Source organism: Siniperca chuatsi, linkage group LG6, assembly GCF_020085105.1.
Source record: "Siniperca chuatsi isolate FFG_IHB_CAS linkage group LG6, ASM2008510v1, whole genome shotgun sequence".
NCBI classification, from domain to species: Eukaryota; Metazoa; Chordata; class Actinopteri; order Centrarchiformes; family Sinipercidae; genus Siniperca; species Siniperca chuatsi.
The window spans coordinates 7,025,297-7,043,878 of record NC_058047.1 but is presented as its reverse complement, the minus strand read 5'-3'; the positions used below and the strand labels follow the sequence as shown (position 1 = coordinate 7,043,878).

The 18,582-nt window shown below is 39.7% G+C and overlaps 1 protein-coding gene across 2 annotated transcripts in view; it reads right to left on the bottom strand.

The window, feature by feature from the left end:
- Positions 1-18,582, bottom strand: part of LOC122877645 (glypican-1-like) — a 41,719-nt gene that overhangs the window by 3,921 nt on the left and 19,216 nt on the right. For both annotated transcript variants that reach the window (XM_044199475.1, XM_044199476.1), the window contains 8 exons: positions 10,975-11,133; positions 8,874-9,091; positions 7,265-7,438; positions 5,555-5,720; positions 4,307-4,437; positions 3,567-3,704; positions 3,008-3,138; positions 386-561 (listed from right to left, as the gene is read on the bottom strand). In XM_044199475.1, the coding sequence (XP_044055410.1) occupies positions 386-561; positions 3,008-3,138; positions 3,567-3,704; positions 4,307-4,437; positions 5,555-5,720; positions 7,265-7,438; positions 8,874-9,091; positions 10,975-11,133 (1,293 nt within the window). The remainder of the gene's footprint in view (positions 1-385; positions 562-3,007; positions 3,139-3,566; positions 3,705-4,306; positions 4,438-5,554; positions 5,721-7,264; positions 7,439-8,873; positions 9,092-10,974; positions 11,134-18,582) is intronic.

Genomic DNA, 18,582 nt, shown 5'->3' with positions numbered 1-18,582 from the left:
GTTTTCTTTTTTTGTCAAGAAAGATGCCAACTTCAATTGCTCCTGATAAGCTCCCACTTTTCAGTTTGTAAGTGGTAATTACTGAGTTACGACCATTTGACCTTCATGAATGGAATCAATGTTTTAATTAAGTTTATTAGCCATTAGTTGAGAGTATTTGGTCCTCAGTTCCCAGATGTCATCAGTTCTGGTTTAACATAGGGAATCAGACCATTAAATAACTTTAATGGAGTGGTGTACGACGTGCATGTATGTGTGAGACTGCTGAGTTTGTGAAAGAGAGAACCCTAACCCTAACAGAATGGACAAGGTGTCTCATATATAAAATGTTATCACTGCAATATATTATCACTTTTTACAGTACAAATATTAGAAAGGGACCCACTTGCATCCTGGAAGTCCACGTCGTTGCCATCAAGTGCGTTTTTCAGCCTGTTGCTCATGATTTTGAGTTGCATGATCTGCTGCCGGATGGTCATGTCTGGCTTTGTGATATCAAGCTCCACTTCTGGGTTGTTGATTTGATTCGCCAAGCCATCACCCATTACCTCTGGAAGGTACCTGATTGGAGGAGAGAAAGGATACGGGAAGAATGTGTGTCAACATCATTAGGGCATAAAAAAATAAAAAACTTCAGTATGGGTTTACGGGAGAAGATCTTGTTAATGAAAGGGTAATTTTTTGAAGCACAGCTCTATTTGAATATTTCATTTACTTGAAAACACATGCCTGCACTCAGTCAGTAAATATGCCCTGCTCTGCTCAATTTTGTAAATTAGATGTGGCATTTTGTGCTGACAGTGTCTGGTCAGCAGATAGACTGAAGCAAAGGAATACAACTCACACAAGCAAACAAACACACACGTATGCTTCAGAGGACCCTCACTGACAAGAGTACTCCGCCGATTTTGCACTCCTGTAACATTGTTGGACTCACGATGGACAGTTTTTAAAAAAGGATCAACACTGATGCCGCAGAACCAGAAATATCGTCTTTTTTATTCCATGCATTCTTCTAGCCTGAAGCAGAGATGAAGAGCGGGCGGCAGAGGTCTGGTGAGCTCACTTCTTTCTAACTCCAGACCCCCAGATTTTTTTCATTTTCAAACTTGTAGTCTTCAGTGCCAACAGACACTGACTCAAGTGACATCACTTGAGGCAATTTATCAGATTTCACACAGCTCCCTCTAGAGCCACAAAAGGCTTTAAGCTATACAACTTTTCTGCCCCTTTAACCTAAAAACTACGTATTTAAGCCCAAATCATACCTTAGGGCTGGGCAATATGGCTAAAATCAATATCATCATATCAATAAGAATATTTATATCATATATATATTACTATATGTAAATGTATGCAAAATTACCCATGAAAACATGTTCTTTAAAATAAAAACATTCTATTGCTTGAAACTTAACTGTTATGTAGTATATCACATGAAACTCTTTACAAAATTGAAAACCCAAATGTCCCTTTTAAGAAGTGAGAAGTGAGATGTGAGGAGTCAAAATGTCCTCACTTTCAAAAAGTGCCTCAATTTAGGTTTAAAACGCTGTTATTGAAGCTGCTTAAAATTTTAAATAATCCTATTTAAACTCCATACTCCAACCCTATATTTCATCTTCCATGCTGAAAATGTATTAGAATTGAAATTTTGTGGGACATTTATTGAGCTCTCAAGAAATCCACGAGATGTCACTGTAGAGTTTCAAACAGTTCATCACACTTTGCCACATCGACACACAAATTTCATATTTCCTTAATCTGTCACACACAGTCAGCGATTCATCTATATTTCATGGCATTTCTCACATTTCTTTCTTTCTCTCTCCCTCACACTCTCTCTCTCTCTCTCTCTCACACACACACACACACACACCTATATTTCATGCCTTTTGACTGTCATATATTTCTGAGTGTTCTGCTCAGCATAAATCTCATCAGTTGGTTGTAATCCAACCATTTTAAAGAATGCGAGGTGTGTGTGTGTGTTTGTATATGTGGAGTGGGGTGAGATAACATGTATACATATCAACTTGGCATCAAATTGTTCTATAATCCATTTGCACATGGCTTAAGGGAGGCTGAAAGACGTGCAGGAGTGTGTAAGTGTGTGGCCATGAATGCTTGTGCTGCAGGATGTGAATCTCCACAGGCTTTTGAATCGCTGTATGTGGAAGAAATGTCAGTTCATAACACCCTAGAATAAATTTACAACTGTTTTGTCTGAAAAGAAATAGCTTGTTGCCTTGTTGTTATGATTCAAAGGATACACATGGCCTTCAACAAGAAGAGAACTGGTCTGTATCATAGCAACTTTATCAGAAGCTAGTCATCTCCTCTCGTTGCTTTATACTCTTCACCCCAGAAATCTCTTTTTGCTTTTAAGCGCTAAAGAACATGAGTTTCCTTTTTGTAATACATCTTGTTTCCATGCTGCATGAATAAAACTTGTGCTGAACAGACTCAGATCTTGAAAGTGTTTTATTCAACACTCTACAATCCAGTTTTCTGTTGGAAGATGGAGGAGTGGTTGTTTTAAAAGCTTGGTTGCAGGAACATCATCAGCATCATCATAGATTCAAGGACTGAAGTCAGAAATGTATAAAATCCAGGAATGAATACACACATGATGCATCAGGGATCCAGTCTCACAAAGCTCTTCTGAAGAGGACAGAAATGTAACTGAAAAATGAAAAGACTCTAAATGGGAATAAACTAAAGAAGAAATTGTCAAAATACTCCTAAATAGACAACATTGGGAGGAGTTCATTAGTTTGAAAATTCCAGCTTTGAAAAGGGAGAGCAAATCCTGTTTTGATGCAAACCAAATAAATGTTTTAATGTTTAGGTTAAATGTAATCTAGTCAAACCATATCAAGCCTGGGGAACAAATATGCTGGGGAACAAATATGCTGGATTTAGTTGGTGCTTGAAGTCACATTCAAATCTAAGCATGCTTGTGATTGGTCTGTCATGTTTTCCTGGAGCAGGTTTTCTTCCTCACCTGGCTTTGGTAATGCCATTCCAGCATTTATCCTGACCGGCGCCTCCTGCTGCCAATTTGCTGCAAAGTGCCACAGGGAGCTGGACCCAGTACTGCCGCATCTCCCTCAGCTTACTGGACAGGTCTGACACCTGAGAACAGAAACAATTTTTTTGTTTTCCATGTCACAGGTGAGTCTCAAGTCCCAAGTCACATTTAATACCCTTTCAAAATGTAAACAGCAACAGAAGAACATAAAATGTATGTAAAAGACTTGACAAAGGCACTTAAATACAACATATACAATAACAACCTGGGATGTAGTCTCCACATAAAAAAATAACTGGTAACCATAAATTCATCTGTTTTCCATGAAATAATACATATTTTCATACACAAAAAAATCAATGCTACAACTCATCCCACAATAACCCTTTCCTCTCATTTCACTCTCTACATCTATACCTTGAACACCAAAGAGAAATCCTGTTGTAGACTAAAATCATTAATGTAAAATCACATCTCTCTCCATTTACAGAGTTAGACCTACAGTATATACAGTATATGTACATGTACACACCTGCATCTCTAGTCTGAGTCCAGCGGTTGGAGAGGGTTTGTACTCTGATGCGGTCAGGGAGCCGCTCTTCTTCCTCTGTTCATGAAGGGTGGGACTTCCTGTTCCTGGTTCACCTGGAATTCCACATATCTGGTACACCTACACACAAAAAACACACACATCAACACAAACACATACTAGAAGCTGTGAACTGTGAAGTTTATCATCTAAAATCACAAAGGCTCTAGAAATGACTGGTTAGTCTGTATTGCAACATTTGTGAGAACTAAACATATCCACTAGATGTCGCCATAGACGAGTGTTTCAAACTGTGAGGATGTTTAGGCTGGTTGCCATGTATGGGTTGCCTAACCAGATTCATTTTCTAGTCCACGGCCTAAGTGTTCATAGCATTAATATTGCCTACGGTGATAAGTACTGAAGGTTTATATATATATGTTAAGGTTATTGTAAACAGACATAAACAGAGCTTGAAAATAAACTGCACTTAACAAAGTGTAAGAATAAAACAGCTTGGCTTCGAAAACAAGACCAAGACTGTTCATAGCTGCACTCACTGCTTGTCCAATAAACAGACATTGATATATGATCAAATTCAACCAACAATCTGATAAAGAGGTGAAGAGGTGATAATTCTAAGGGTGCAGCATCGCAGACATAAGTACGAGCTGGCATCTGACTGGAGACAAAAATGCTGCCAGGGAAATTAATAAGTGATGAGACAAAGTGAGACGTCTTACTTTTGCTGTGAATGTGTCCATGTTTTCCTGTAGGAAGAGAACTGCTTCATAGATTCGAGCCGGGATGGAGGAGAGAACCACATCGAGACTGGGCTCCGTGCTGAAACTAGAAACCACCTGGATCATGGTGTCTGATTGGAGGAAGAAGCAAAAGAGAAGAGAAGAATTTTTGATAAACTCAGCAAGTTTTTTGGGGCACAAAATTTGATTTGCTCCCAAGCCACTTAATCACAGTTTACCAGTACATTAACTGCAGTGCAGTATTTAAAAACTACGAGTGTTCTTTAACATTATCATAAGTAATTTTGAAAATCCATACTAGTGGTATACATGATTTTAGAGTTGTTGAAAGTTGTTGTGGTGGCAAAGAAGTTACTTTAGTCAGTGCAGTAATATTCATTGTTGCACAGTTGAAACAGTATATTTATCACTTTGACTTTTAGACTGTCTCAAAACTTTTTATAGATCATGTTATTCTTTACATTTAAACGCCCAACATTTAAATGCATATTTGGTTATTCAAGCAAAGACATATTAGTCTTTTCATCTGCAGTTGCATTCTTAACTTACACTCAGTGGACCTCATACATGAATTTTTTTGTATTCTAGCCTAAATCTCTCTTACTGTATTCTCCGATCGTATGAGTCAGATTTACCAAACTCTCTATTTACTGGACAAACTTTAGGCTATGTGAAGTCAGATGCTAAATAACATGTTTCTAAAGCAAAGCAGTCCATGACTAATATCAGAGGTGGTCATGAGACATTGGCTGAGATATAAGAAGGGATGATATTATAGCAACAGTAGGTGATGTTACACTGTTAGGTGCAACAGAGGATCATACTGGACAGCGACCTGCATAAAGACCTTCAGGCAGCTATTGGAGTGAGTGAGTTCAGTATGCTAAAATATGCCAAAAAAATCATGAAATCTAAATAACTTTGCAGTAAATGGGCAAGCAATGATGATCATGATATGGAGAATAGAATATTAGTTTTGCATTAAGTTTGTCTTAGTTCTATATTTTATTTTAGTTAATTTCTGTATCATATTTAAACTGTAAAATCATTCAGATTTAGCCATTATGATTTTTCCCTTGTGGAGAATCAAACAACCAGTCTGTTCATATGAGTGGTTCTTGCATGAGGCCCAATGTCTGTTCCAGGGATCCACGCATCCATTAATAAGAACATCTGGATTATCTCCAGCTCTACTCTACAATATATAATTTATGGCCTGAATCTTACCTATAAGGTTCTGCCACTCGGGGTCCAGGTCAGCTTGATTGGCCAGGCAGCCCTTCATGACATTGGAACAGTAGTTGGAGCAGGGTTTGACGGAGGCCACGCCGCGACAGTGGGGGCAGTAAACCAGCTTCATCAGGGCCTTCGTACACTCTGGACTCAGAGAAACCTAGGGAGGTTCGACAAGTCAGTCAGCCCCGCAAACCTCAGAGCCAGTAGTGAAAGAAGAACATTTATATCCAGAGTCACTTACTTATGATGATTGGGAGAGTATATTTATACTAGGTGTTTCTTTATTTCAATGTTGTGGTGTCCCAATTAAAAATTTTGTTCTGTGAAGTGGCTGTTTAGCTCTTCTCCTCTCCTTTCAACAGGGAATTTTATCTCCATGGGGGCTATGTATAACAGAGAACAAATAGCCCAGGAAAAATACCCAGTAGAGGGCGTTATTGCAACATTATAGGGGACACAACCTGAACAAATAAGCAATGATCGCCCTCCTTGTCTGCCTTCATGCAGTGCATAGTTTCTGTTACACTGTCAGCTTCTGATTATGTATGCAAGTCATGAAAGGTGTGCAGTTCCACAGTGGAGTTATTTTACCACTACCCCGCACAGATGTGATGGAGGGACACTCAAAACCAAAAGCAACTCCAAAATGAGGGCAGGTAGTTAAGGGACCGCACCAGTATGTTTAAACTACATTTTTGCAAACTGTTTTCAATTGTATGCTATATGGTTTTAGATATTTGGATGCATTTTCCTACTGGCCTTCACACATTTATTTTTGTGCAGTATGAAAATTGGTCCACAGACTCATCATCACTGTCATCAACATCAAGTCTGCATTCATTTGTGTCAATGTTTCATTATCATTGTGTGGTAATGTGGTTTAAGTGCTGCCTGATTTAAAAAGTCTGCACTCAATAACAATTATGTAGCTTTGACAAAAATGAATGCAGACATGAGGTTCACTGTGATAGACTACACAACTCAAGTTAGTTTCAAGAATGCGCTCTGATTATTACATCCTATGGAAATGAATAGAAACTAATGGATGCCTGTAACTGTAAGGAAAAATACATTAACATTTCTCAAACAAAGCAGAATGTTGTGCAAAATGAATAGCTGTGTGTAACTGAATACTGTAAATATGCGAGTTGTGTAAAAGAGGTTAAAACATGAAAAATCACTGGTAAGGTCCTGGCAGAATTGAGACTCATACAGTAAATCTAGCATATTTACTTTACATTAACAATTGCCTTTTCACAACAATACACACAGAAGAAAACAATCAGATAGTCACATCAGACACTGCATGTCTGAGCATTGGGAAAAAACTGCATTGAGAGCTGAAAAACATCATCACACCCATAATTTGACAACAGTGTTGTCATACCTCCAAATGAGAGCTTTGTTCTGATGGCAGAGTCTGACACTTAATTTTTGATGATCTTTGTGTTTTCCGATTTTTAGGGTGGAGACATTTTCTCTGGCAGTTAGGGTGTGACGACCACACATCCATCATATCTGCTTTCCTGGGACTCAGCCCAGCAGGCCTTAGTCTCACACACACACACACAATTTTCTCTCACAAAGACACAAACACTGACTCTCAGTTTCTCTCACACTGGCTCATCCTGTCTCTCTCTGTCCACCTCACTGTCTCTCCCTACGTCTCATGTACACACACACACACACACACACACTCACCTGTGAGACCTTCCTGACCACCTCTCCGCTGACTATCAGCCCCTGGACAAACGACCTGGCTGTGACAAAAGCCCGGATCACCTTCGCCTTCATGTCCCGGGGGATGTCTCCAAATGGCCGCAGTGTCTCCTGTTGCTTAGCAACACATTCAAGGTAGTCCTCTGACAGGTTGACCTACCAGACAGAGGTGACAGGGGGAAAATGTAGGAGACGTATGTTATTGTTTTTAAGTTTTTTTTTTGGCCATTTTTGCCTTTATTAGATAGCATGCAGTACAGAGCTGACAGTAAATAGGGGGAGGGAGAGATGGGGAATGTCTTGTAGATCATCTGCTAGACACTGATCTTGACTTTCTGTGTTTACAAGAGCTGCGACTCAAAAGCAGCACAGATATGGCTGTTAGTTTCTGTGATCTCTATCTGTGCAGATAACGCTGACATTTTCTTTAAAAATCATGATGTAGTTATTATCAAACAAAGGGATATTATACTGGGTAGACTTCTCCTGATCAATTGTTTTTATTCTGGACAAAGATTTTGGATTATTAATGTCTATACTGCACCTGAGAGAACGAGAACAAGGAACGTACTTAATGTTGGGTTTAACATAATATTATGTGGGTGTTTTTATACTGTCACTGATGATAAAGATAGAATTGCTGCCACTCCTTTCCAAATTACACACAAAGGAAAATTATTAGATCAAATCTGTAAAAAATCTTCTCTTTGTGATCTGCACAGAGTTCTAAATCAGCAAATCTTCACCTGTTTTGATGCTAAAACAAAAACTAGAACAGACAGAATACATCTATCTTCTCAGGTTTGATCTCTTCAGTATGACACAGTACACACAGTTGTAATGACCAGAAAGGCTTCTGGAAACTCAATGTTAAATGTCTGAGTAATGTTGATTTATTAAGTATATTCAAAAGGGAAATTAGAAAAATAAATAAATAAAAAGAGATGGGGGATGACATACAAGAAAGGTCCCAGGCCAGACTCGAGTTCAGGACATTGTGATTACATGATCAGCCTCTTAAACCACAGGGCACCCTGGATAAGTATGTAATTAAGAGAGATTTAAAAAAGTTTCTCCTCCATATCGGTAGAACACAAATCAGCTTATGGTTATGCATTTAAGTGTAATAATAGATGAAAAACATTGCCGTAAAAGTGATGTATCTAAAAATGGAAATTTTATCAGCTTTTCACATTGTGCAAATGTTTATCACATTCACTTTATGAGCCAGAACAGAAACAGGGGCTGAAGAAGAGGCAGTTCAGTTAGCAGCTGAATGGATCAGGAGAACTAGTTCACCAAATCCTTCAATTGTGTCGATTCAAATTTCAAGTATTTCCATTCAAATAACTTTCATGTATAATTCATATGATTGTTATTATTAAACATCAAAAATATGACTGAGACTGCCATATTGTGACCTAGGTGTGACCTCTCCCCTTTCATCTCAGTTATCCAATCAGTGCTGTGGTTTATGCTTTACTATCGCACCTTTTTTTAGTCATAAGATTGCTTTTTTCATCATTCTGTACACCAGTCTTGCATTCAAAATGTGGCAAAGTCTCCTGGTTGAACTTGTATCTTTACTCACATCGGTGGGAGTGGAGATTTTAAAGGTGCGCTCCAGGAGGCGGGACCAGAACTCAGATAGCGTCTCGTCCAGGTTGAGAGCGGAGCCCCGGTAGTAAAGTCTCAGGTCTGTGTAGAGATCCCCATAGAGACGAGTGTTCTGGGAGTACAGAGGGCCGAGTGGAGACAGCACCTCCTGGAGAGAGCGCTCAGAATGACTGTGCAGCTCAGTGAAATAGGCTGGGGACGGAAAAAAGACGGTAGGCGGAAAAGGAAGGACAATAGACAAAGAAAGGTAGAAGGTGAAGAAGAGTTGACAAGCAGAGAAATAAGAGGAAAAGATGACAGAGGAAGAAAACAACAACGACAGAGATGAACTGAGTAGTAAATTATGACAACTTGAATTAGAAAAGGTGAATTGAAACTGCAATATTTGATAACACAAGCAGCACAAATCTGTTTTTTTGGCCACTTGGAGGAAGAACTCCACAACAAGCTGAACATACACATGCTTTTGACATATCATGGCCTTGTAAAGTTGATATAGCTAACATGATAGCAAACAGTTGCCAATTTACACATCCAGCAGACGCAGAGAAACATTAGTATTTAATTGGAGTCGTGTTTCTGTCCACCTGATTAATGTAAGTCCAATGTCACTATCTTTTTAGCTGTGTTTTGGTCTTCACTAACTACTAAGAAAAATATTTTGTTCTTTAGCTGCTAAATGCTCCACTATGTTCACCAGCTAGTCGCTAACTTTGTTTATGCACTGTTTGGTGCTGGCGCTGGTTGTTTACAGGGGGTTTATCAGATCTTTTTCACTGAAAACAGCTGCCTGTTGCCTCTGTAAATGTCACTAATGAGAGCAAAGAGACTGAAACAAAACAATCAAGCCATAAAACCAAAATAATGAGCTGAAAGATACTAAAATGCTCTGTAGAGCTGAAAGTAACTGCAGCGTTGGGTGATAATCCTCTGTGGGTTTGTCACTATGAGCGACATTACACACAGTCATTTGATCCATTGTTTATTTAGAAATATTGATTAGTGCAGCTTTAATTGTCATTTTATTTTAAAGAAAAAATATTCAGTAAATAGCAATTTAAATACTTATGGTTAATAAAGAATGAATAAGGAATTAAATTGGTCCTCGGGCCAGTCATATCAATGAACAATGGTTTTGGATGTACTGACACTGACTGAATTTCTGCCCATTGTGATCTCCCCAATATTTTTTAAGGTTAAGGTTAAGGTTTCTCTGAAAATGTCTTTGCAGCCAGATGGATCCAAAGCCATAGGGAGGTCAAACTGAAAGAATAAAGGAGTCAGCTAGCTGTCTCTGCAGTATACTGGTCTGGGCTTTTCCCTCATGCTTCAAAGGCTGTGGACCAGTGCCAGCCTGTTCTAACCACAACCAGATGGGTGGCCACGTTACTGCTACTGAGGTGGCCTGCTGCCTTGAGACTAATAATACTGTCCTCCTCCCCCTCCTCTGACTAGTCCTCCTCCTGCTCTCTGTTTCTCTTCATTATTTTTTTCTTCTTCTATTTTCCATTTTTTATTTGACTCACTGTTTCTACTCAGTATTAATGACACATTTCTCACTTGCTGCATTTGTCTATCTCCCTATTGTTGGTGACACTTCTCAGTCTTTCATTCTTTTCTTCCTCCCTCCATCCCCCCATTTCTCTGATGTGCAGTGATCTGCAGACTCGGCTCCTCAGTGGGTCAACTGCTCATTAGCTGAACCAGCCACTGCCCCAGGGGACACCCCTCTGTTTGTGTGTGTGCCCCTTTGAGATCAGGGGATCGGCTTATCACATTTCATTGTGTCTGGCTGACTCCGCTCTCATTATAACACCCAGTCAGGGGTCCCCTTGACGCACAGGATACAAACACATTCTGCCTCACACACACACACACACACACACACACACACACACCATTACTACTGAAGCTGCAATATTGAGAACTGAGCACAGTCAGAGCTTGTACCAAACACAAATTCACAAATACACAACATTCAAATGTCACTCTCCTCTGGGCCCAGAGCTGAAGCTTTGGTATTGAGCTAAGCCAGTAATGTCTATCCTGCAAACACGCACACACATCCTACTTACTGTCGAAGCTCCTGTGGAGAGCGTTGAAGGCAGCCTGCAGCGACCTGCCAGCCTCTCTGATCAGTCCTTCTGTCTCTCGGGTGCTCAGACCGCCAAGGTTCTCCTCCATGGTGCTGGTACAACAGGTTGGACCCTGAGGACACACCCTCAGATGTTCACCTGGAAAAGTGGGGAAGACACAGAGTTAATTAATTTAATTGCTTTATTAAATTATTTTACATAATTTAATCAGCCGGGGATCTTACATGTTATCCCTCATTTAATCTCCAGTGGTGGAAGAAAGTATTGAGCGTAGCAATACCACATTATAAAAATACTCCATTACATGGACAAGTCATGCAGTCAAAATTTCACTGAAGTAAAAGTACAGAAGTACTGGAAGCAAAATGTACTTAATAGGCTATATTAAGTAAAGTAGCTTTTTCAATGTGTGGTTATGTGTCAGCTTACAGGACAAACTGTTTGTTTGGACAGAAGTGCAACACAGAAACTGCTGAAAATAATAAAATAGTTCTTTACTGACTCTTCCTTCCCTCTAGCCAATAACTAAACCCTGATCATGACACGCCCAACCTAAACCTGTTTTTTTCTATTCTTATGAGGGATACTCCCACAGGAGAGAATAAAAATAAAGATCTTTTCCACACACACACACACACATATAGACATACTTGTACACACACACACTGAGTCTGCCAGACAGCCTAGAAAGCAGTCTGCAGCATCAGTCTCTTGACACCCTGGATATGTGTGTGTGTGTGTGTGTGTGTGTGTGTGTGTGTGTGTGTGTGTGTGTGTGTGTGTGTGTGCGTGTGTGTGTGCGTGTGTGTGTGTGGGCCCACGTCTGGGAAGGTTAAGGGTGAGTAAGTACCCCACAGCTGTGTGCATCACTGCTCTCTTTCTTCTTAACAGGTCCTGGGTTGGTGTGTCTGCGTATGTGTATGTGTGCATATGTAAGTGTGTGTGTTCGCGCGTGTGTGTGTACGTGTGCGTGGGTTGGGGGCAGAATTTGTCCACCAGGGTAAATGGAGCAGAAGAGGAGACGCCTTCATCATCACTGCACCATGAATCTTTCATTGGCACTGGCTGGTGTACTTGTACTTGCTACATAGTGAGGACTGAAACACATTTTGTACTTACAGAGTGAGGACTTTTTTGGAAAGTGAGGACATTTTGGCCAGTCCTTACAACTTCAAAGGACTGTTTGAAGGTTAAAATTTGGTTTTACGGGTCAGGTTAGAATTAGGTTATGGTTAGGGTGAGGGTTAGGCATTTAGTTGTGATGGTTAAGGTTAGGGTAAGGGGCTAGGGAATGCATTATGTCAATGACGGTTCTCACATAGATAGAAGTACAAGGATGTGTGTGTGTGTGTGTGTGTGTGCATGTGTGTATATGTGTGAGAGAGAGAAACTGGCAGCCATAGTAAAGGTAAGAGCACCTCATGTACCACCTTGCCTTCTTTTCTCACATCCCTTTTGGGGATTTTTTAAGATTTTGTGCACAGTCGCACACTCACTCCACAGATCAACCCAGACACTCATGTAATATTCTCATTTTTTATTTGGTCAAAACTGTAATTACCAAAAATACTTGTATGTATGATAGCCCCCCTACATTAGTGTCTTCCAGGGGATGGAAAATTTTGGTACTGACTAACAAAGTTAGTGCTGTTATTATGATTTGTAGTGGTGGAGGAAAATATCGATTCACATAAGAATTGCAATTTTTATCTTCTATGATTCACAGAATCCAAAAATCTATTTTTGTGCATTGTTAATGACTTTATTTTGGATGATCAAAAAAGGCGGAACTCACTTGTGAGGGCACAGTGCAGCACCTGGACAGTATACAGCATGCACACCCCAGAGTCATCTTGTAGTTCAGCTTTAAAATTTGAGCCCATTTTGGATTTAATAACTTAATAATTAGCTTTAAAAGACGAAGGTCAAGTATTTTGTAAATATAGGCAGAGTACTTTATTCATCCCAAAGTGGAAGTGCAGCGTTAGAGAGGCCAAACCACACATAAGAATCACAATACAAACAACTTAAGAACTCAAATACGAAGATAATAAATAAGTAATATAAACAAAAATATCTACAATCTTAACTAGAAACTGAACTAACACTAAAAAGTAGGATCATACTCTAAATCTATCTCTATACATATATTTGTGGTGAATATGCACCATGTCAATTTTGACACAGGGCCGCTCTATAAAGCAGGTAGACAAGACAGGACCCGACTCAAGGCCAAATAAATTATTAATTATAATAATCAATATAAAATAATCAATATCCAACTGACAATGAATATGGGGCCCTAAGGGTCTGCCCTAAGGGTCTGGGGGCCTGCGGCCTGTTTGTTAATACAGTCTTAGTGCTTCTCCAGCCCTAAAATGTCAGTCAACCGCTGCCATGGAAAGCCTACCCAGAAGCCTGAAGCTTAGACGCTATTTCCACAAATAAGTCAAAAACGGCTTGAACAATAGCTTATATTTCCAATTTGAGTTTGACTTAAAATCAACACTCAATACATTCTCCACAAACATTGGAACATTATAAGCTAAAGAAGAGGGGAGAGGAGAGGTGTGACACAGCTGAGCTATCAGTCAATGTAAGTGTCAACATTTTCTTTGATCAGGTCACCTTTCTAAAAACATCTAAGAGGACTTAGTTGGGCAGAATAAGGACAGATTCCTCTGCTGGGGTTTAAAACCACACCATCAGTGTTACTTATGTGGTTCCGAGACATCAGACATGGGTGCTCATGTGCTGCAGCTAATGTTAGCATTTTGTTGTTGGTTTGCTTACCAACCTAGATGATGCAGGGCATTTACCACAGACACATGTGCTTTACTGAATTCCTGGGTTGCTGGGTAATGGAAGCATCCTGCTATAAAAACTTAATTTACTAGGAAGACAGAATTGAGCACAGCAGTGACACACTAACACATATACAAAAAGCAAGCTTGCAAACATGCCAATACATGCAGGTCCAACATAGTGCAGGTTATCTCATCTGGGAATAAGTGCCTTGCTCAAAGGCTTTTTGATGGGAAATTGAAAGCCTTTGGGCAACTATCTGCAAATAGTGAGAGAGTGAGAATATGAAAATGGTGGAAACTTCTTTTAAGTGCTGCTGGGAAAAGGGGTGTAAACAAGGAGAGGGAAAGGAGAGGAGAGGAGAGGAGAGGAAAGGAAATCAAAGGAGAGGAAGAAATGAGAGAGCAGAGGAAAGGAAAGGAGAGGAGAGGAAAGGGGGAGGGGAGAGAGGAGAGGAAGAAACAAGAGAGAGGAGAGGAAATGAAAGGAGGGGAGGAGAAGAGGAGGAGAGGAGAGGAGAGGAGAGGAGAGGAGAAGAAAGGAAAAGAAAGGAAACAAAAGGAAAGGAGAGGAGAGGAGGAAAGGAAAGGAGAGATTAGCTGTGAGAAGAGATTTGAGGCAGTTTCTATAGGTGATTTGGTTGCTCACACTGTTTCTGCCCTCAAGCTTCAGAATATATTTAGTTAAGTCCACATCCTGAGACACACACACACACAGGTTTGTACTACACTTGTGGGGACCAACTGCAATAAAAAAATTAGGCTCAAATAAAAATTGGTTTTCCAGGATTGTTTGTTGCCTGTTGCATTTTGACAGGTAGTCTAAAAGTTTAGATATTTTCTGCTTATTTCATATAGCATCACAACCAATCTTTCAAAATACTCTCCTACCTTAAACCTAAAGACCAGAGTATGCTTAAATCAAACGTGTTTGTACAGTGCTGTCCGACCGTGTCTAAAGGCATACATGTACAGTATATAGCTGTTCAGAATGGACACACTTGAAGGTGGTGCGAAGAGCTTGTCAGCATAGAGAGGGGGGAGATACGATGAATCCTTCAAAGGGGAGAGGGGGTTTCAGATGCAGTTTTACGGTCCGACGAGCAGTTCTTTTGTACCATACGGACATCTTAACCCTCACAACTATAGCTAACTCTAACCCTAACCCTAAAACCTGAAGGTTTACCCTGACCTCAAACATTTCTACTTGGACACCTAACCCAAACCATCTTTGTGGAGCATATATGGATCGTATCCCACTGACCAACTGTTTGCCCTCATCTCACCCATCTCATCCTAAATGCCTGACCCCATTTTGTAGTAAAGCTGCCTTTATTCTTCTCTTTTCCATTGGGTTTCACTGGGATGGGAGAGTCTTGAGTGCCTGAACATTGCCCTTGGTGCCCTATTTCTAATACGTGACATGGGGGAGGCAGAGAGGAACCATTACTTAACCCTACTCTAAATCTAATTCTGACCTTAAACCAAGTTTTAACCTTCAAAGAGGCCTTCAAAGAAGTGACGACTTGAAAAAAAACTGTTCTCCCTCTCACGGTCTAAGACAAATCACAAAGATGCAGTAGAAGTATAAGAGCACAGAAACACACACACACAGAGTTATAAATAAGCAGAGCACCGGTTTCCACCTAGCAGTGATAAGATAAGCTCCCTCTGGGCTATCAACAAGAAGTGTGATAGTGTGGGTCTAGTTTTTTCAAGTATGATTTTGATCTTATTTATACAGTTTCAAATGGCCAGTTGTGAAGAAAAAAGGGCATGCCACCAAGACTCTTTATGTTTTTACTCCGGTGCTGCTCCTGCTTATATTTGTCAGCTACTCATCGTGATGAACAGTTCAGATGAGCCCCCTCTTTGGTGCATATATGCATAATCCAAAGTTGTTGGTCCAAAAAACAAAATTGTAAAAGATGGAGTAAATAGAGTTCAATGGAAACTAAACATCTCCAGCGAAGGTGAGAAGATTTTTAACTACCTTTTATTGCTTTCTAAAGGGGACCTGATCAACAGAAATTTCCTGCAGCTCGGTAAACCTCTGACTGATATGAATTTGCTGCTCCTGGCAGTAAAAATGTAACATAAAGAACTCATCTAATTTATAAACCTCGTGTATAATCATTGCCCACTCAGATTTTAAACATTTATGTATCCAGGAAAGGTCACCTGGGCATGCCTGCTCCTGTCCAGTAAAATTCTGCTTTAAATTGTCATAATCATCATCACAATCAACCCTGAGTGCTCCTTAGTTCAATCACAGCCTTCTATTTTTGGCCAGTGCTCACCCACTTTCTCCTCTTACATTTTACCAGCAGCTTGGGGGCTCAAACCAACAACCTTATGGCCTCAATCTGGTTTCTGTAAACTCTAAATTAAAGATGTAGTCAAGGCAAAATCTATTCAAACTCAGATTACCCCGCTTATTATTTGAGGAATAGTTTATTCACCTCGTTAGACTGACATGAATCCTGATGAGGTAAATTCTTTAGTATTAATTATGTGGAAACGTCTGATGTAATATTTATGGGTATAAATTAATTTAATGATGGATATTTCGCCAAGTAGAGACCACAGTTTCCCTCAGCCCTCATGGAGCTAAGTGCTGCATATGAAAAACTGCAGAACCTCGTTCTGCTGCAGGGTATTTTGCACTTAATCATTAGTGAATCATTTAATTCAGAACTTGTTTTTGGTTTTTCCTGCAGATGTATAACAGCTTACACTCGTCGCAATGGAGACCACATCAAGACAACATTGCTTAGCTATTCATTTCCTTTTCCCATCAAAAGCATCTGGCTTTCACTTTCTTCTCTCTGTCACACCCTTAAACTCTGTCTCCCTTTTTTCCCTACATTCCTTGTGGCAGCCCAAACATACCTGAGCCCGTCTCAACAAGTGAGCCAACCTCAGCACGTGTGCCAAGCAGGTAAACACATATCCTGCACCACACTGCAGGCTGACAGGAAGTCATCCAGCCAGGAAGCAAAGAGCTGAAACCACTCAGTAACAGGAACTGTGGCGTTATGGACACTTCAGAGGTGACGTGCTTTCTGCCTGTTGTTGGAAAGAACCATCTATAATCCAAAACTAAGCTTGGTCACCATTAACTAAAGCAGGACTAAACTGAAACCCAAATTAAACTCCCATCAAGCCAAACTTTCATTAATCAAGCCAAATACTTGACTGAATAGTTTTGGCAACACCCAGATTTAATCAAGATAGGACGTTGCTGATACAACAATATATTTAAATACTTGACAGCCTCTGTCTGTTTACCTCTGTTTGATGCTTAGAATTAATTAATTTATCTTGATTGTTATTCTTTTAATGCCATGCTGCTGGCTTGTATGTCAGACACAGTAATAGTTATTGGTTTGGCTTCTGGCTGCAAACAGATAATTGGTATTTCCCCTCTGGTAAAATGCATTTTTAATGTTCATGGGAATATTCTTTGCTCACAAGTTGTTTAACTCTGCTACATGACTTGGCAAGTTGATTATACTGATTTTGATCCAGCATTTATCAGTAACTGGAATTTGTTTCCAAATATATCACACATTTTAGAGATATATTAGTTGTAGTGCCCAAATGGGGCTAATTTGAGACCTCCTGTAGCTGAGCTCAAGTGGAGAGTGCAATGAACTGACCTGATCAGCACTGATCTTAGATTAACTGTGACAAATTGCCTTTTTAAATTCCCTATTTAAATTAAAGTCCTAATCAAACTAGATTATTTCTACTGAGATCCCGTAACTGTAATTATTATCAATACCATCTGTATTTTTAATCCACTATTAATCTGTTAATAGGAATGGTTTGACATTTTGAGAAATACGCTTATTCTCTTTCTTTGCCAAAGTTAGATGAGAAGATCGAAACCACTCTCATGTCTTTGCATTTAGTACAGAGTTGGAGCCAAGAGTCAATTAGCTTGTTTAGCATTAAGACTGGAAGCAGGGGAAAACAGCGAACTTGGCTCCCTGTTAAAACCACAAATTGTCAGTTTTACATTACTGTTTATGTGCGGATTAAACAAATGGGATATGTTGTGTTAATTAGTGAGCTTCAGGTGTGCTGAAAGGCAGATTTTGGAACTTTGGACAGAGATAGGTTAGCTGTTTCCCCCTGTTTTCAGTCTTTATGCTAAGCTAGGCTAATCACCCCCTGGCTCCATACGGTACTTAACCCATGAGACATGAGAGTAGTAGCAATCTTCTTATCTACCCTCTAAAGAAAGTGAATAATCATATTTCTCAAAATGTTGAACTGTTTCTTAAAAATCAGGGGAAACAAATAATCCTACTTTTTAGTTCAGTGGAATTACTATTTATTGACACAAACATTAAAACAGCATGGCCACAGAAAATACTTTTTCCTGATTAGCTGGCTGTGTTAGTTAAAATTATACCTCAGGACACCTCGAACATGAGCAGGTATTTTGCTTCCTCCTTTTTTAATTACGTTAATGACTTTGTGGTTTTTGGTTTGTACCCTCAACATCTTGCAGTGGTTGAGTGCAGTCAGTTTATCTCTTAATTGAATCAAAAACCACTATATATGCAACATAACAATGCATCTATACAGAGTAAGACTAATACTACTAAATTCAAAAAGGCCCATTTCCATCACTGCTTGGGAGCTTATGAGAACACACACACACACACACACACACCTCTCCTTGTGGCCTTGATTAGGTGGATCAGGGTCACCAGACATACAATTAAGAAGATCAGCTCACTGTATTTCATAACACACGCACACCAGTTAT